Source organism: Lycorma delicatula, chromosome 3 (genome assembly GCF_047948215.1).
Source record: "Lycorma delicatula isolate Av1 chromosome 3, ASM4794821v1, whole genome shotgun sequence".
NCBI lineage: Eukaryota > Metazoa > Arthropoda > Insecta > Hemiptera > Fulgoridae > Lycorma > Lycorma delicatula.
The window spans coordinates 166,864,871-166,886,341 of NC_134457.1; the positions used below are offsets into that span (position 1 = coordinate 166,864,871).

General features: G+C 28.8%; 1 protein-coding gene across 2 annotated transcripts in view; it reads right to left on the reverse strand.

The window, feature by feature from the left end:
* Window positions 1-4,472: 4,472 nt before the first annotated feature.
* The window catches only part of PIG-G (phosphatidylinositol glycan anchor biosynthesis class G), a 64,148-nt gene continuing 47,149 nt past the window's right edge, over window positions 4,473-21,471 (reverse strand). For both annotated transcript variants that reach the window (XM_075360948.1, XM_075360947.1), the window contains 6 exons: window positions 20,311-20,562; window positions 13,569-13,911; window positions 10,867-11,044; window positions 8,709-9,033; window positions 7,041-7,195; window positions 4,473-4,984 (listed from right to left, as the gene is read on the reverse strand). In XM_075360948.1, coding sequence (XP_075217063.1) covers window positions 4,729-4,984; window positions 7,041-7,195; window positions 8,709-9,033; window positions 10,867-11,044; window positions 13,569-13,911; window positions 20,311-20,562 — 1,509 coding nt within the window. In that variant the 3' untranslated portion in view covers window positions 4,473-4,728. The remainder of the gene's footprint in view (window positions 4,985-7,040; window positions 7,196-8,708; window positions 9,034-10,866; window positions 11,045-13,568; window positions 13,912-20,310; window positions 20,563-21,471) is intronic.

Here is a 21,471-nt window from a genome sequence, read left to right on the forward strand (position 1 = left end):
TAACAGTTCATTATTTTATGCTTGAATTTGAACAAATTTATCTGTTATGTGAATCTACATTTATTTGTCTACATAAACAATGCAAAAAAAAAAGTTTTAAGAACCTGTAAAATGGATTTATCTTTATTTGATTAAAGTTGAGAGAACATCTAATCCTTTCCAACAGGCTAAGAAATAAACATTTGAATATCTGGCCACTATTCTTATACAAGAAGCATATAAAAACATTGCATTGTAATGATTTTCTGAAACTTTGTGTCTAATAATAAAGATATAATTTACTGTATTTTTTTCTTAAAGATAATGGAATGCCCTTTTAAAATGTACTTACTTCATACTGTACCTTTACATGTTAATCATTTTTTAAATTTAATAGATAAAATCATTTGTCTTCAAGCAATGCTTCCTGATAATTCTCTAACTATAAATAAAGATAATGGCAATTTTATATTATTGTATTATCATCAAGACAGTTGTATAGCTATAAATAAATTTTGGTACTTTTCTGTTATTTCCTCCCCAATTTTTTTATATTCATTATGAATTGGGAAAATGCTTAAAATATGATATTCGTTTCATTTTGGGATCGAGAAACCATTTTTTATATTTTAAATAATCACATAAAAGACCCCAGCACTGTTTAGAAATATGTATTAATGCATATTTACGATTCTAAATATTACAGCAGTGTTGTTGGTTAGTTACATCATGTTGTCTCAAGTGACATTCGTTTCTCTTATTTTAAACGTTGATACGAAAGAAAAAGTGATCTGGTTTCTTCAAGATAGAGAAATCACTCATAAGATCACAATATATAAGATGAAACACGAAACATCTATGAAAATTCATGCAAAAATTATGGTTGGATATGTAAAAAACAAAAGTACCATGAAGAAAAACCGATCAGAAAGGGAACTTGGTTGGACGGTAGCAAATTGTTGTTTCCGAGGATTATTTTATTAATTTATCTTGGACTCAAGAATATGCTACCATCCATTTAGCTGAATGAAAGTTTGTAATGAACTGTGATGTCGTTACAGACCGAAAGAACTATCTGTGTGAAGTTTGTGCAGATTCCTTATTGAAAAATCCTTGAAAAACAGGTGGTGAAGGAAAAACTATGGAAATCGATTAATCGTGTTTTACAAGAAGAAAATATAATCGTGGAAGGTTGTAACTTCACCAGTGGGTTTTCAGAGGAATTTGTCGTGAAGAAAATGAATGCTTTTTGTATGCAGTGCCAAATCGTAAAAAAGTAACGCTATTAAATATAATTAACACATGCATTGAGAAAGGCACTACAATAATGTCAGATAAATGGAAGCCATATGATAATATACTGAAAATAGAAGGCATGAACTTTAAGCATTTCATTTGAGGATCACAGCTAAAATTTCATTGACCCGGATATTGGTGCTCATACCCAACAGATTGAAAGCCTATGGAAAAATGCGAAGAGATGCAACAAACGTGAATCGGGTACTCACTATACTATGATTGATTCATATTTGTGTGAATTCATGTGACATCGCAGATACCGAACTGTGGACTATTTCAACCAAATTTTGAGACATTGTTTCGTTCTACCCACTGAATAATTGAATTGTTTTTGAAAATGGATTATTTGCGTATGTTTTTTCACTTGTTACTAAAAGTTTGTTTTCTTATTTCTTTTGTAATCAGATTAATAAAGAATATTTATATTTTGCATTGAGTCTTTTAGTAACTATTGCAATTATTTATTATTTAAATAATAAAATCATTATTGTTAATTGGTCAAGGTTTGGTCAAGGTTGAGCAAAGCAAGAGTAGGTTAAGTTTGGTTAGATTATATTTATAAATAAATAAATGGTTATATCTGATTACTGGGTTATTTTTCCAACTTTGAGTTATGTTCAGGTAAAAAACTTGCAAACTTTTGTGAGGGAGAAACAAAAAAGTACCTATTTTTTTGATCAAAAGTAGTTTTCTACTACTAAAAATGTGTTTCTCCACTGAAATTGACATTGATAATTAAATTGCATGCAAATATGAGTGAACTGGGTAAAAAAAGGGGGGGAATCACAGAAAAGACCCTAAATTTTTATTAATGTTATTTGATGTTTAAGAAAATCATAACTAATAGAAAAATGATTAAAAATTTTAATTTAAACTATTAAGAAGAAAAAATTATTTTTAATTAAATATTATGTCTGAAAAACTGTAAGGTTCCTATGTAGAAATATAGGCAAAGAATACATATGTATTTAAATGTGCATATTTTTATATCTTTATGTTCAGAAAATAATACTAATACAGTATAATATATAAATTTATAACGTATAATATAATACAGTATTGCGATATTATTTTTTAAATAGTACTGACTGCCACTCAGTATTGGTAGTCACTAACAAAATGCAACAGTATGTGCTGAAGCTACAACCAATATTTTTAACATCAATGATTTACAAAAAACAATTTTATTAAACATAGCTATGTCAATCGGCAATTTATTTTACTTTCTCACCTTTCAATTAATTATCTGAATTTTACTCCCAGAGATATTCCTTGAATGATAATACCATCAATTTGTAAGGAATATGGTTTACTATCTTGCCCAGGACCATTTCACAATATAGTACTACCATAATCTAACTAAATATTTTGTGTTATAATTTCTACAATAAACACAAAAGATTCAACACATTATTTTATAGCTATTTTTAATGTTTATCTACATTTTATAATAAAGATATTAAATAATCACTGTTTTATTGTTTAATATTGAAATATAAAAAAAATTCACAAAAAAGTTTATTTAAGACATGAAGAAAGAACATAATATTTGATAAAAGATTTCTTTCAAAATGTCAGTGAACCTGTTTCAGCTTAAACAAAGTTAACTGTTCAGACTTTGTTTTATAAAACGGTTCTTTACAAACCACTGCATAATCTTGGATGAAAAGTACAGGAGAGGAACAAGTTTCCTAACTAGTCTAAATTTATTTAATTGCTTCAGTTATTTAAACTGTTATTTACAAGCTAACTTAATGAAAATTAATTTTTCCTCTTAATATTTCTTTCCTCTATGTTAAAATTGTACCAATTCAGACACTGACCATTGATATAAACTATTCTATTGCAATTATACTCATCATAGCACAGTAATATACCACTTCAGTCACTGTTATAAAGTGATTAGATTGTAAACATACCACTTTGCAATTATAACCTTTTTTAAATTTTTAATCTAATTGATTGGAAAGTTTTAAAACAGTTGCCACCACTGATCAATAGAAGGAGGTAGTAGAGGTTTGCACACAAGTATGGAAGGGTAAACTTAATCTGTCCTTAAAACATCCTGAAAAGATCACTGGGATATCTTTGTTCAGTAGAGAGTGTCATCCTAGTGAGTGAAGACGGGTTTTCGGTATTCAGCAGATTATTGTTATTGTAAAATGAATAAAAAAACAGAACAAGTTTGGCAAATCTTGTTTGGAAACCGGTAAATCAGCTTTGGAGACTTATGAATTCTTAAAAATAGCTTTCAGGGATAAATGATTCTGTCAAATCTGGTTCAACAGATTCAAAAATGGCTGCAAATCATTCGAAGATGATCCCTTCCAGCTGGCATTCCATTTCAAAAAGCAAAGAAAACATTGTAAAAATGTTCACAGTTTAGTGCACTCTTACCATAGACTTATAATTAGGGAGACGGCTGATGAATTAAATTTAAGTTTCTATGTGGTTCAGTCAATTTTAACTGAAGATTTGAACATGCAACGAGTCTGGAAAATTCATTCTGAAATTGTAGTTAGACCAGCAGAAACAACACCAACTTGAACAACTCACAAGAACTGATTAATTTGGCCAAAACTGACCCAGATTTGTTAAACAGGGTAATTATAGGCAACAAGTCATGGGTTAATACAGAAACAAAGGCGCAATCACCTCAGTAGAAGGGTCCAAAAGTTCGCCACAACCATGAAAAAGCATGATAAAGTCGAATAAATGTGAACACAATGTTGGTGTTATTCTTTGATTCTACAGGATCATCACAAATTTTTCCCTAGGGAACAAACTGTCAACAACTAGGAATACTATAAAGGTGTCCTTCAACATTTGCGCAAAAATGTGGGGAAGAAAAGGCCTGCACTCTGGCGAGATAAGAATTGGGTCCCAACTACAATGCGCCGGCTCATCATGTGTTCTTGATCGTGGAATTTTTTGGCCAATCTTCCATATTTTAAATAAAAAAATAAAATTTTTTTAATCATAAATTGGAATTGAAAACGTCTTAATCTTATGACATTATTCTCAAAATGCATTGTTGCGCAAAGTTTGAAAAGAATTTTACCAGGATATTTCCTTCCTAATAAATAGAGAAATATCTCAGTCCTTAGATTAGAAATTTAAAACAAAAACACATATAAGTTCTAACACAAAACACACACAATATAAAGAAAGAAAAACCAGTGTGAAACATTTATACAAAAGTTTTATTAACATTTTTACAAATTTTCAAAAATAAATTTTGTTCATATAAAATTACACAATAAACTAGAAATATGCTATTTGGGTAGAAACAAACACATTATTTCTATGAAATAGTTTAAAATTATCAATTCGTATTTTTTTATTTATACTAGAAAAAAACTATTTCAACATATATCTTTCAATAATCAACATAGTATAAAAACAAAATAAACCTAGATTACAAAACAAAATATATAAGTAGTATGTGTGTTAAAGAACACTATAACAAAATCTACATGAATACTGTGTAATTAGTTTACTTGTAAAAATAATAGTTTCTGTAAACAAATAAAGAAAAACGATTGAAGTAGTGTGGGCAAATAAATATAATAATTTTGGTGAAAAAACTGACCAGATAAATAAATGGTAACGATGTAATGTGATCACAACTGTATAATATGATAACTGAAGCAGTAATAGTAAACATCTAACTCTATAAGTAGTGGTGATATTAATCTTCCAGTTCCTGGAACCAAGTAAGATAATTCATAAAATAACTACTTTATATATACAAGGTGTGATCAAAAAGTACGGTGAATATTTTTTTATTAAAAAAAGTAATAAGGTAACGTAGAATTCGATTTAATCTCCTTCAAAGTACTGTCCTTGGCTAGCAATGCACTTATCCCAACGTTGACTCCATGACTGGAGGCATTTCTGGAAGGCGTCTTACGGAAGGGCTTTCAGCTGCTCAGTCGTGGCCCTCTCAATGTCAGCAATGTGTCAAAACGTCTTCCTTTAAGCACAGTTTTAATTTTTGGGAAGAGCAGAAAATCGCATGTTGCTAAATCCGGTGAGTATGGCGGATGTGGACAGACAGGAACACTTTTCGGCAAAAAACTCGCGAATGAGAAGCGAGGTGAGACACGGCACGGTTGTCGTGGTGAAGAAGGAAGCCATTGGTCCATTTTTCTGGTCGCTTTCTTCATATGTCGTTAAAAGTTAAAATACTTTGAACGGATCCGTACAAGATGTTAAGGTTTTCCGATAGCTCTCGAATAGTCATTCGTCTGTTTGAACAAACCATTGTTTCCACTTTTTCAACTGTTTTTGAGATTACTGTACGTCCCGCACGCTGCTAGTCTTCAACAGACTCATTTCCGTTTTTAAATCGGTCATACCACTTGTACACAGTCTTCAAAGTTACCACATTATCGCCGTACACTGATTCTAACATTTTGTGAGCTTCTTTGGCACTCTTTTGCAACTTAAAACAAAACTTAATGTTAATGCGTTTTTCAAAATCCATGTTGCGCGACAGACACAATAAATACAACCTCACTCTAGCGGCTCTGGCAAGCTCGAACGTGTTACAACTTGTCCCTGCCTGTCTCAGTTGATCACGCTATTGGACAAATTACAGCATATGGATGTAGCGTCGGTAGCTGCCGCTATAAAAATTCATTCACCGTATTTTTTGATCACACCTCATATATATATATTAAATAAATAAATTCAGCTGGAAAATAAAATTTGAGTTTGAAATTCTTGTTGACAATAAATATGATTAAAAGTAATGAAATATGTTAAAAAATAAAATAATGAATAACATGACTACTTTTAACCCAAAAGAGATTGTCAGATCTCCTTTCCCACCTAAATTATCAGTAATGATGCAAGCTTTCAATGTTAAACATAAGCCATACTAACCATCTAACAAATTGTATCCAATTTAATGGTTTATTAATTACTATGCTACAAAATGTAAATATTATAAACAAAAAGTAAAGTGAAACTGTAATTGGACATTAGAATTTTGTTGACAATATGAATAAATAAAAAGAATACAATGAAAAATAATTGTAGCAGCAATAAAGTGTAGTTTATTTCTTTACGCTTACAGTAGCTGTTTTGGCATTCATAATAATTATAAAGTAATTCAATGTTGTGTTTATATATATATATATATATATAAACTATATTATGGTGTAACCAAACTGTATCATCTCATTATTAAACATGACACAATTTCCAGGTGAAAAGGAAATTGTGTAATCACTGGTAACTGGTAAATCACAGTTAACTATAGTTAGGAAGGAATGGTGTGCTAACATTTTTGTTTGATAATAAATACATTTTTCTTCCTAAGTGCTCCTTAAAATGCTTAATATTTATAGCTAAAATTGTCAAATCTGAATTCTAGCAATCTTAACTTAAATTTAATAATACATCATATGTATGAATCCTCATAAGATATATACTGAACTCATATTATACTGAGTATTACAAGCTGAAGAATAGACTGAAACCATTGTGCATGATAACTGAAGTGATATATTAAATATTCATTAGCATCTTAAGGGATGTTATATGACAGTTATAAAGAAACTACATTAAATGGAAAATATATGACTGAGTCATCAATATTATGTTTAATATAAGTTATAATAATCAACATAACAGTAGTTAACTCCTATTAGAAAACTTGACAAAATAAAAACCCATCACATAAATAAAAATAAACAATATATTACACAGAGAAAATGAACTTCTTGTAATTTACATTACAGCAACACACTTACCAGTTAAATAATTTCATCATCAACAGCAAGTAGGATAATATCGGAAAACAGAATGTATGAATGGCTATTAATAATCCAGCAGTGAATGCATCATAATCACTTTGTCCAACATAGCCAGCATTTATATCAATGCTGCTTATATCATTACTATTACCCTAAAACATTTAATTAAATACATAAATTTCTGTTACACAAGAAATTTTAAAACAGTAAAATCAAAACTAATTAAAATTTAATGACAACAGTAATCTCAAAAAAATTATGTCTGGATATATAGTATTTTCAATGTATGTTAGATGGCAAATGTTCACAGTTAGTTTATCACAGTTAATTTATTGTTAAACCTACACAATTTGCTTTTGTCAGTAGTATGCATGTCTTTGCTTTGTTCTACACTGTGATTCTTGTCTGAATGACTATTGGTTACTCATTCTTCTTCTTAAACACAGTTTACTTAAATTTTATTGTCATGTATATTTTTGCAGATAAAAATAAATAAAATAATATAAGTAAATAATTACATGTAATACTCTTCTCTAGCATGTAGAAATATAACTACATCTGTTTGGAAGGGATTAAATTAAAAAACAATTTTGCATAAAACAATAATGCATAAAGTAGCCCTATCTGATAAACTAAGATTCAGTTGCAGACTATTAATTTAAAACTTAAAATTATCAATTTAAAAAAAAAATTCTTTGTAGCAAAAAATCAAAATAATTAGTAAATATATATTCTTAACTGTTGACAACATTACTAAAAACATGCTTAGATAAACGCATACCTATTTTTTCATACCTTGGAAAATGTGTCTTTACTGTACTTATTTATCTGAAATTTTACAATAAATCATTAAAAAAAATCCTGCACTGTTACATTACAACTACATCACCTGTATGTTTCTTGTTTGGTTAAAACAGATTAATGGTAGAGTAAGAAATGTTATTAGAGACTCTTAATCCTATTCCACTTTTTTTTAGGGTCTTATTAAGTGACATTTTTAGTACCCCAAGAATTTTTTCAAGGTCACACATGACCTTTTTTGAATATTCACAGAAAATTCCTCTCTCATCTTACATTCAATACTTACCTCATAAAATTAAAAATAAAATTGTAAATTTTAATATAATCTACATCATGTATTTATTTAACATTCCTTAAATTTTTTGATGTCTCTTCAAAATTTTCAAGAAAAGAAAACAAACATTTGATGTGGTTTGAAGCTAATTAAAAGATTATTTTCACAAATAATATATCATAATAATACAAATTGTTCCTTATTTAAATTAAAGGAAGAAAAATATATATCATTTATTTGGCGTGCCACAGAAGATAAACATAAAATGCAGATTTTTCTTTTAATTTTCAAATTTTTTTCAGGCATGTGAAAGGGTTTTATTAATAAAAAAAGTTATTAACAGAGTTATCAAAAAAATTATTGTAGGAATATTTTAAAAAGGGAATTAGCAACCAGAAATATGAAAATTAAGAATAAAGAAAGTGACTGAATCAAGCCTTGAAATTAAGGTCATAACTCCAATGTTACAATATAAATTGTGTTAGTACCATAGTTACTAACTTCACTTCTGCAATGCTTACTGCCTATAAAATGTGGAAATTAAATGTACATTAGGAAGAAAATAAAAAATAAAACATAAACCCACTGACCTCATAAAAGTAAAACACCATACCGATCCAGTAATAAACAGTCATATAAACTGCATCACTGTTTTTTATATTCAATTGTTTATCAAAATATTTGCAAGTTAGCAATATTGAAGTCATCAGCCATGTATTAAATGGTTTCAGTAACAAACTACAAATTAAAAACCATGATGTAAGTGTAATCTCAATAAATAATTTCACTATGTGTAGCAAAATTATGTTAGCTTTATCACTGCCAAAAACTGAAATGTATCTTATTACCTTATAAGTCTTCAAAAGTGATAATACAATTACTAACACAAAAAATAATTTCACTTCTTCAATACCCCTGAAACAAAAAATTAAAAAAAAATCTTCATTCAGCATTTACACAATTGTAACAAAATGTACCAAAATAATGTTTTCATAAATATTTAACACTACATAGTTTATTATGTAAATTTATTAAACATGTTTGATTTAAAATCTACTGAAAATAATAATTAAAGGCTCTTCCAAGACAGTAAATAATTAGATCACTTCCTTCTAAGAGAGAAAGTTAATATTTTCAGCATCACCTGCCTCCAAATATAATTTTTAAATTACACAATAATTTACATTGTACCATATAATTAATTAAAACTGATATTAATTATTTTAAACTCAGACTGAATACACAATCATCACAAGAATACAGCAAATACACACTCTTTCAAAAGAAATGATTTTATTATTGATTTTACTATACATGAAATTATTAATTTATATTAAAAATAAATTATTATCTATATAACAAACATGACTAAATTATTTATCAACTTTTCGAAGATTTCTTTAACAACTTGCAGTCATAAGTATAGTTAACACCTATACATAACTGCCTGCACATTGTTTCCCTGGCTAATATTCATTTATTTCTCTTTAATTCTCATTATTTTTTTTTCAAAATTACATTTTGTAGATAACAAGCTTATCAAACATTTAAATATAAAGTTAAACTTTGAACATTTAATCAGTTAGATCTTGATGAAATTCAAATGTATAAATAAATCAATCTATTTCATGCATTCTCAGTATATTGTTAAAACTTCATTCCTTTTACATCCACAGTATTTTTCCTTTGATAATTATGAAAAATACAGATTTTATAATTAATATATATATTTCTTTCAACTGTATAAGACACATACAAAAAAAATTAATTTTCTGAAGTCATAGTGTCCTGATATTGATTTGACTGATTTAGCTAATAAAAGAAATATACTAACTTCAATCATAATGAGTCAAATTAAATACACATTTTATTGTTTTACGATAGTATGTTTATGTAATTGTTTTAGGATTAATATTTTTGTGAAATAGTGATCAATATATTAATATATACATTTTCAACTACATATGGACAATATAAAGTAGAATTTCCAATAATACTTTCAATTTTCTAGTAATTTGATAATAATTTTATGTGAAACTGAAGAATATATAAATCATAATAATCTACTTCTCTTATTAGCAATAAATTCAATCACTGATTTATTTTCAAACATAATCTTTATTTATATAAATCCATACTAAAACACATGTACAGTGTAAAAAAAAAATATTTGATTTGCTTAACTCTCTTTATCTGAACATTTTTTAAAAATATTATTATGATAAGCAGTGTATAAATGAGAGCTTAAAACACAATCCTGAAAATGTTGGCTACTATCAAAAACAAACATAACACATGTTACATATATCATTTCAGATTAAATAAAACTTCAAATAAGTCAGTAGAAATTTTTTTCTAGTTTAAAAAATTAACATGCAACATTATATGTTTTACATGGAGTAACATTTAAGTTAAAGTAACATTTGATCAACTTTAAAATTAAAAAAAAAAAAAAAATAGTAAAACAAAAATAAAAAAAATAGATCTGAAATCATTCACAGGCTTTTCTAAAAGCTGTACAAAAAGGTTTTTTTTTAATAATTATCAGACTGATGATAATCGATACAGAAAGTAGTAAATAGCAAAAAGTTGTTGTCTCCACTTTCTATAACGAAGTAGCTATAGATGATGAATGTTGAGTTTTTTGGAACTAACTGCATTAATATGTATTAATTAATTATATTACATCAGTATAATATCCATAAATCTGTATAAATCAGTATTGTGAGCAATAAGGAATAAGCTTACCTGCTACTTTTGTCAACAGTGAATGGCAAATTAACACTATTAATGAGTCCTCGATAATAATACACAATTAATAAACTAACAGAAATCAATGCTTTCTCAGACATCCAAACATAGCCACTATTTACACTACTGAGCTCATTAGAGCAATCGACACAGCACCACCCAACACCAATTAATCCTACAAAAACAGTACATTAAAACAAAATAAGTAACTACACATTCCTCTCGCTATTCGATTATAAAAATTAATTAAAGAAACATAAAGGCCTAATAATGTAAAATATTATATTTTTCTCTCTAAGCAGTATCTGGGTCTAAAGAATGAAAAACAGAAAATCTATACTTCATAAAAATTTCATACATATTGGTGATTTAGGAGGAAAGGGACGGGATGTAATTTGGTAACTGACTAGAACTTGAAATAAGGAAAGCAATTCATACAAACACATGACTGAAAATGCTTTATCGAGTTATAGCTTGCGAAAAGTTTTGCCTAGATTTAATTCCCCCAGTGAAATGAGGTCATACTGAAATTTTTAAGGTGTTATATAAGAGGTAAACTTGATGGTTTTTTGACCTGAAAAATTGAATAAACAGGCCCCAGAACTGTATCTTCCATAATTTTCATGATATCCAATATACAGAAAAATATGGTAATGAAAAATAATGATTTTTTAAGGTTTAAAGAACAATAACTTTGTTAAAAATTTGATGAAAAACAACATAAAAAGGGTCAACTTTTATTATAAAAAAAGAATTATTTTGTTTGAACTTTTTTCCTTATTTCAAACTCTAATATCAATTCTCAAATTATTTCCCTTTCCTACTGAATCACCTGTATTTTAAACTTTTAATTTAGTCACAGATTGACTTCTACGTTGTGATATTCAGTTAAAAACATCACTGTCTCTGTTCACTATATCACTTCATATCACTAGAAAACATCTGAAGGTGAGATAAGGTTCTGAGCAAGTAGTTCCTGAATACTTCAGGTTTAAAGTTTATTATGAATTTCTGAATCTCTAAAGAGATGCTGAAAGGTAATATTTTTCCCCTTATTTTATTCACATCATTAATTTAATATTAATAAAAAATAAAAATAAAAACTGTAAATGATCTAAGGAACAAAAATTGTTTCTCACATGGCCAACTGTTTTATTTTGCTATTATAATGGTATAGTTAAATTTATATACTGAGGGAGCAGCGTAGTAGTCCCTCAAGATAAATAAAGCTATAAGGTAACCATTAACAAAGAGTAAAATTAAATAGACAAAAAATAAGACTAGTCAGGAATTAATACTAGTTGGCACAGTGTAAATACACAAAATTACATCAAAATCTTCCTTGGTAACAGCCTAGAGATAGTATGATTAAATTTTTTATGTTAGGAATATGAGAAAGCATATGTGATAACAAAAATTTATTGATTAAATGGGATGATGAAAATCACCAATTTGAACTTTGTGAAAAATTTTTATTTAGAATTTTCTATACAATGCATTTTTAACATAGTATCAAATTAAAATATCAATCTAAAAATTACTGATAGCAGGAATTTTCACTACAATGAAAAATTAATTGGTTTAGATTAATTAAGATATTAGTAAATTAAATAATTAAGTTGGATAAATTATTTCACTAGTTAAATCTTATAATAAAACGCTATTATACTATCATAAAAAAAAAAATTATTAGACAAATAGCAAATTAGGTTTAATACCTTTTTGTTGCTTTTATTAAAAAAAATTTAGCTTGTTAAAATGTAATTAAATGCAAAAGATAAACAGATTAAATACCGTAAGAATGATATTTACCTTTTATCTGTTACATCCTTATCTTAGTTTTAAGAGTTAATACAATGAGCACCAAATGAACAAACAATAGCTTTAACTTGGCAAAAAAAAACCTTTAAAACTTCAAACAAGAACCTCAAATTGAGCATTTTACAAATGTTAATGATCAAATCAAATTCCACAATGAACTCAACCTGGGAATATTTTGATCTTTTTTCCGATTGAAGAAAAATGATGGGTGATGTCTTGGACAATCTCAAAGATATATATTTATATTTATTTGCAGGATCGGTATCTCAATCCAAAACAAAGTTAATATTTTACTTTTAATATGAACTGGGATATTTCATTATTAGCATCATAAGTTAATCAATCATTCTGTTCAAAATTTGCTCATAGCTTAAAAGTTTTTATTTTTGTATATAATGATCAGAAGATATGTCAAAATGATTTCGAATTTTTTTTCAGTTACAGAAATATATCTGGTAGATTTAAGAACATAAACACTAACAATGAACCAACAGATAATTTTTAGCAATACGATCAAACAGACCGAAGGTGTTATTTTGAAATGATAATCTAATTTACTGAAAATGTTAATAACTCTGTTAATGAATAAATGAAACAGTTTTATTAATGAATCAGTAACTACTATAAAGAATGATAATCTAAAAGTAGTATTAAAAGTACTTATATCACTGATGTTACATAAGATGATCACAGTGCTTCACAATTGTAAAAGTGTACATTTTATAATGAAATACTGCAATGCAAAATGGGTGCAAAATGGACAGATTTTCTGTAAATTAAAAATTGGCAATCTGGAATCACAACATAAAAGCAAAAACGAGAAAATAAGGTTTAAAAAAAACAATAATTATCAAAATGAATAATATATAATCACTTACCAAATACAAATAGTAATGACATATATGATTTATTGTCTTGACTTAATAAAACATGTACAACAGAATTCTGATAATCTCTCAATATTCTATGTATTACCATTAACAATGACCAATGTAAAAAACGTTTTTTGTTTTTTAAAAGCACACATAGTATGCTCGAAGATGACACAGATTCTTTATTATAACAGGTATTTGTAAATGAGCATATAACAGCAATGGCTAATAACAACATAAAAATATGGTACCACACTTGCTGCTCTTTCTCAATTAAACTTGTGGCTGATGTACTAAACACCTGAAGAATAGTACCAGCTGATATTACATATCCTATCACATCATTGGGCTGAAAAAATATAAGACAAAACACCATAAATAGTTACATTTATGTATGTAATGTAAATAACCAGTTATATTAAATTTAATGTAAGAGTAGAGCGTTCTTACTTATGACATTTAAAATTTTTAAAAATGAGAGAAATTAACTTATCAAAGTGTAAAATACTAAGTAACATGTAAATCCCCAGAAGCTGACAGATATCCTCTACTAGAATGAAAATATTTAACATTAAAAAAAATAATTAAAAAATTTATGATTTTTTTTATAATCTTCGTAAATTGTAAAATATTTATATAAAACTGATTTGGTACAATAAACATATAGGTCAAAGAAATAAGTGTGATAGGATTTAGTGAAAAAAAAAAATAGAAGAGTTAAACTGCATTCTCTTACAGTTTTACAATACTTGAAACATCTCAGAAAGTAGGATCCTTAAAATTCAAGACGTGAAGTAAGAATGAATAGATGAAGCTACATATAGTAAACCAGTTCTCACAGTTCAACAATGTTAAACACTGAATGAAGAAACCCTACATGACTGAAATAACCTGTTAGAGGCACCTGATCGCAGCAGTTAATGTAGTTTGCAGTGAAGTTACTCTGCTTGATGATAGCATTTATAAACAGGTATGACACACTTTTTTAATGTATTACAAAAAGGAGCCAGGTGACGATGAGAAAATATGTAGTGAAAATGCAGAAGACACAATGCTAAGTAGAAAAATCCAAGAAAATGTTAACAACTGTATCAAAGGATGAGAAACTGTAATAAGAAATAAATAAATACACGTGCTGAAAACAAGGAGCTTCTAATGTCAAAAAGATTATCTGAGAAAGAAGTCCTAGGTATTAAAGAAAGTAATGCAAACCTTTTTATTTGTCTGATTATGAACTTATGCAGTAGAAATAAAAGTGAAAAGAATGATAGTAAGATGAAACTACTGATAAGAATTTTAAAAGGATTATTTTACAGAAAGCAGGGATACAGCCTTTCACAGCTTTTCTTCCTTAAATTTGCCAGAAACTTTGAAAAGAGAAATAAAAAGTTATGATGAGGCCCAACTGAAAATTCACTACTGTTGAAAAAATATTTGCCACAAGGTTGCCACCAAAAAAAATTCCAAGCTCCTTTATTTTTATTCTATATATTTTTTATTAGTAAAACTGAACTTGTATTTACATTATAACCATTAGCTATTCTTTAAATTTGTGATAATTAATTAAGATTCTCATTGACATATCTCCCATGCATCTTACTGTAATTTTATTTGTCACATTTTCCTAAGTTATAATGAAAAGGCTTTTCATCCTTGTCTTAAAATATCCCTAGTTAGCTTTTTTCATTTTATAAATCCACTTCCCTCTCTATGAATCATGAAACTTTGTGGATGACATTGTGGGGACTTGCGTGCTCAGTGATACAGAGTAGCCAGACCAAAGGTATAACCATATTGGAGAGGTATCTGTTGAGAGCCAAACTAAGGAATGATTCTTGAAAGAGAGCAGCAGCTCTTTCAGTAGTTGTTAAGGGCATAGGTTAGGAGGACTTAAACAGCCACCTAACAACATCAACATCACTCAAACTTCTGAGTACTGCACAGCTGAAAGTAATGGAAAACTACAGCTGTTTTTTTTCCCAAGAAAATATAGCTCTCTTCATTTTCATGTAATAAAGACGGAGGTGTCTTCCTTGGTAAAATATTCTAGAGGTAAATTAGTCCCCCATTCGGATCTCTGAGTGGAGACTGCTAAGGAAGGGGTTACCAGAAAATTAAAAATTAACATTCTATGAGTCGGAACAATGTTAGAAGTCTAAAAAAGGTTGGTAGGTTAGAAAATTTAAAGAGGGAAATGGATAAGTTAAATATAGAGTAGTAAGAATTAGCAAGGTTCGGTGGGAAGAGGAAAACGACTTTTGTTAAAGTGATTTTAGAATAATTAACTCAGCTTCAAATCAAGGGCAAGCATGAGTAGGTTTTGTCATGAACAAAAAGATGGGGAAGAGAGCAGAGTATTTCAAAATGCATAGTGATAGAATCATTGTAATAAGGATAAAATCAAAACCTAAGGCAACAAAGATTGTTAAAGTCTATATGCCTACAAGTGCCCATGATGATGATGATGAGGTAGAGTGTATATGAAGAAATCAACGAAGCAATTAAACACATAAAGAGGATGAAAATTTAATAATAGCTGGAGATTGGAATGCAAGCATCGGAAAAGACAAGGAAGGAAATATAATATTATATAATATAATGTAATATAATATAATATATTAATAATATAATATAATATAATATATAATATATTATGGGTGAATACGGACTGGGCAAAAGGAATGAAAGAGGGGACTGACTTATTGAGTTTTGCACAAAATATAGTTTAGTAATTTCCAATACTTAGTTGAAAAATCATAATAGAAGAATATACATATCGAAAAAGTCAAGTGATACTGCAAGATATCAGATAGATTATATCATGGTTAAACAAAGATTTAGAAATCAAATCATCAACTGCAAAGCTTATCCTGGAGCAGACATTGATAGCAACTATAATTTAGTGATAATGAAATGTAAATTGGGGTTTAAAAACCTGAAGAAAAGGTGTCAGATGAATCAGTGGAATTTAGAGAAGCTTGAGGAAGAGGAGGTAAAGAAGATTTTTGAGGAGGACATCGCAAAAAGTTTGAGTAAAAAAGATAAGGTAGAAAATGTAGAAAAAGAATGGAAGAATGTTAAAAAAAATTCTTAAATCAGCAGAAGCAAACTTAGGCAGAACAAAGAGAACTGGTAGAAAACCTTGGATGTCAAAGGATATATTGCAGCTAATGGATGAACGTAGAAAGTATAAGAATGCTAGTGATGAAGAAGGAAAAAGGAACTATCGACAATTATACTCTAAACAGGAAGTGCAAATTAGTAAAACATGAGCGGATTAAAGAAAAGTGTTCAGAAGTGGAAAGAGATCATTTGTAAAATAGATTGAGCATACGGGAAAGTTAAGGAGAATTTTGTGGTACATAAATTAAAATCTAGTAATGTGCTAATCAAAGATGGTATACAGATTTATAATATGAAAGAAAAGGTCAATAGGTGGGTGGAATAATTGAAGAGTTATATGGAGGAAATGAATTAGAAAATGGTGTTATAGAGGAAGAAGAGGAAGTTGAAGAGGATGAAATGGGAGAAACAATACTGAGATCTGAATTTAAGAGAGCATTAAAAGATTTAAATGACAGAAAGGCTCCTGGAATAGACAAAATACCTGCAGAATTACTGTGCATTGCAGGTGAGGAGGCGATAGATGGATTATACAAACTGATGTGTATTATTTACGAAAAATGAGAAGTTCCATTAGAGTGTTACTGTCATATTACCAATGAAAGCAGGAGTAGATAAATGTGAGGAATACAAAACAATTAGCTTAACTACTCACTCATAAAAAATCTTAAGTAGAATTTTGTACAGAAGAATTGAGAGGAGAGTGGAAGTGTTATGAGAAGACCAGTTTGGTTTCAGGAAAAGTATAGGGACAACGGAAGCAATTTTAGCACTCAGGTTAATAGTAAAAGGAAAATTAAAGAAAAACAAACAGACATACTTGGCATTTATAAACTTAGAAAAGACATTTGATAACGAAGACTGGAAAAAATGTTCAGAATTTAAAAAAAATTTAGTATAGAGATAGAACTAATGCTAGCATTTACAGGAACCAAACTGCAACAGTAATAATCGAACACATAAGAAAGAAGCTGTAATAAAAAAGGGAGTCCGATAAGGATGTTTCCTACCCGCGTTACTTTTTAATCTTTACATAGAACTAGCAAGTTAATGATGTTAAAGAACAATTTAGATCCAAAGTAATAGTGCAAGGTAAAAAGATAAAGATGCTAAATTTGCTGATGATATAGTAATTCTAGCTGAGAGTAAAAAAGATGTAGAAGAAACAATGAATGGCATGGATGAAGTCCTATGCAAGAACTACCACATGAAAATAAACAAAAACAAAACAAAAGTAATGAAATGTAGTAGAAATAATGTTAATATAAAAATAGGAATCGCTTTAATATTGGAGGGACATGTAAATCTGAAAAATTGTGCAGGCAGGCAACGTTTGGAAAATACAAAACAAATTGTTAGGGATGTAGGATGTAGGGTGTATATCAAAATGAAACAAGTTGCACTAGGTAGGGAATCTTGGAGAGCTGGATCAAACTGGTCAAATGACAAGATAAAAAAAAATCCATTTCATCAGTATCTTTCTTTAGTTGTTACTTCTCCTATCAATCGTATGTTTTCTTCAGTTTGTATTTAATATTCTCCTTCAATTCTACTTCCCAATTATTTTCAATATTGAAAATGATTGAGAAGTATATTCTGCACAGAATATAGTTCTTTCTCTATTGTTTATAGGGAATTTCTAACTGCTATTACAGTACATCAAAACCATTATTATAAATAATAATTTTGTTAGCCCACTTTTCAATTCACACACCTTTACAACAAAACTTCATAAGCTATTTAAACAAAATTCTTGTATACATTTTACCTTATGTTCCTTCTTAAGGAAATTCTTTAGCTGTGAAAACAGAATATACGAGGTGTGTGAGAAAAGTAATGAGAGTAGTAACACTGTGAGTGATCTGGCAACACTGTATCTACCGGTCTGTGCTATACCAGTTTGTTCATCCCATCCATATGCTCAGTGCGATTTTCAACTCCATTTAGCCAACACACAATTTTTGACAGCACCATCAGTGAAGTTGTGTTTTTGTTGTGTGTTAAAAAAATGGAGCATCGGAATTTAGAGCGCAATGTTGTGCAATCAATTTTTGTGTTAAACTTGGGAAATCCAAGAGTGTGACCATTGAAAAGTTGAAATAGGTCTATGGGGAACATTGATTATCAAGAGCACAATTTTTCCGCTGGCACAAATCATTTTTGGAAGGCCGAGAACACAAAGATTAACCTTGCTCAGGGAGACTTTCAACTTCAAAATCTGATGAAAACGTTGAGCACATGAGGGTTCGTCTGAGATCAGACCGTCATTTAACAATAAGCATGATGAGTAAACAGAAAATTTAAACACTTTCACCATACATCAAATTTTGACAGACAATTTGGACATGCGAAAGGTTTGTGTAAAACTGGTGCCGATAAACCTCACAACGGATCAGAAGGACAATCGAAGAAATGTGTACGTTGATCTTCTTGAGAGGATTGACAATGACCAAGAATTCTTCAATCGTGTGATCAGAGGTGATGAATCCTGGATATTTGAGTACGATCCTGAAACAAAGCAGCAACGCGAAGAGTGGCACACTCCGTCATCTCCTCAACCAAAAAATGTCAAATGAGTAAATCAAATATCAAAACCATGCTGATTTGCTTTTTGGAAAGTAGGAGTATCGTGCATAAAGAATTTGTTCCTCCAGGACAAACTGTCAACCACATGTTTTACAAAGGTGTCCTTGAAAGGCTCAGGAAAAGAGTGATTCGCGTGAGACCAGACATTGCAGACAAGTAGATGCTTCATCATGACCATGCTCCGTGTCACACGCCCATTTCCATCAGGGAATTTTTTACTTCAAAACGCATTCCTACGGTTCCTCACCCCCCCCTATTCACCTGATTTGAGTGCTTGTGACTTTTTCCTTTTTCCAAAATTGAAACGTCTCAAAAGGACTCATTTTAGAACTCTGGAGAACATTCAAAAGACCAGTTGAAGCCTTTCAGCACTGCTACCAGGAGGAGTGGGAACAACGACTCCGCTGGTGTATAGCTGCCCAAGGGAACTACTTTGAAAAGGATAATATTGTTGTTTGAAAATAATAAAAACTTTGGTAAGTAAAAAGTCAGTCTCATTAATTTTCTCACACACATCATATATTTTTTAACAAAAGATTGTCCTTTGCATAACATTAAGAGTTAGAGTTCAATTTCACCTTGCAAGTATAAAATATAATACTACAAGGTGAAAAAAGTTTGCTTAACTCCAGTGGAATCAGCCTTGTAATGGCTTATTTATCTTTATTTTGTAAATTATATACTGCCAGTAAAGGAGGTCATTTCTTATGTATTTGAAATTAATGTTTTTGTTTTCTACTTCAGCAGTACAATAGTTGTCTTTTTTAATAAAATACCTGAGAATAAATGAACTGCATGATATGAGCCAAGAAATAGAGCTAATAAAGAATTTTGATCGTTTCTGATGTTAACTAAATAATTATATAACATAATGACGATTATCAATATCCAGTTTTATACATACATACATATATATATATATATATATATATATATTAATAAACAGAAGTTGAATAGAAAAATAAAGAGGACATTTCAGGGGTTTAATTTTAAGTTGTGATAAAATAAAAATTAGTTGTGATAAGAAAATATTCATTACCTTTAAAGGATAAATATTGTTATATACTGTAGAAAAACTGCAGTTGGCTATTAAAATAAAATTCATCATTATAATAAAAATAATTGTGAAAGTAATAAGCATGGCTAATATTGATGAAATGCAGCAAGAAATGTTAAGTAGATCAAACCAAAATGAAACCAACACCATGAAACCCAGCACGAGATACACACTGCGTGATCTTATAATTGACATCTTTTCAAATTTAGCACCAAGTAACACAATCATCAATAACTGCAACGAAGAGACAATAAATTAATTATTTTGATAATTAACTTAATTAATGTTTATGTGTTTAAAGATTACTTATTAAATATGTAATACATTTTTATTTAATATTTAGTACAATCCAGAAAAATCAAAGCTCATAAACAAACCCAAAGTAGTTTTATTCAGCTAAATTTTATATCAAATTTTTTTCCTTATGTGTAACTATATTTTTTAATTTCAGTAAAATTAATTTTCCATTATGCATATATGTTGCCAATGGTCCTAAAAATGAATTAGGGTCACACAGAGAGCAATAACTGATAGTGACCTAAGTCTTCATTTCTAAACATGATGCTTTTCTTCATTTAGAAAAAGGATTTCTAAATGAAATCTGTTGTAAAATACACGAAAAAGGACTTCAGTGAAATAATTATTTCCTTTTTAAAATTTTTGGCAGAATAATTTGTTTTATTTAAAAATTAGGTAACTCTGTGGCAAATAAAAAAAAGGAAAGGAAATGGGTATTTATATATATAAATCAAGATTTCCAGTGAAAATGTTTAATTTTTCAATCTGGTGAATTGGGTAGAAGAAGTAAGCTGATAAGAAACTATGTTTCCTGTCAACTGTTCATAGTCTTAATAATATTTTCATCCATACCTTCAACATTTTCCTAATCACAATACCATCAATTCATTCATATTGACATGTTTCTTTTAATTCATTATCAGATTTTTTTAAATTTAACTGCTGTCATTTTATTTGAGAAAATCCTGGATTTACGCTATCATCCATAATATCAATAAAGGGAATGAAACAGTGAAAAAATTATAAATAAATAAATATACATAAATATATATAATTTTTTTTTGAAAAATCCAAAAATTCTTTAACATATTGACCACTGTGCTAATAAAATTTATTATTAAATGA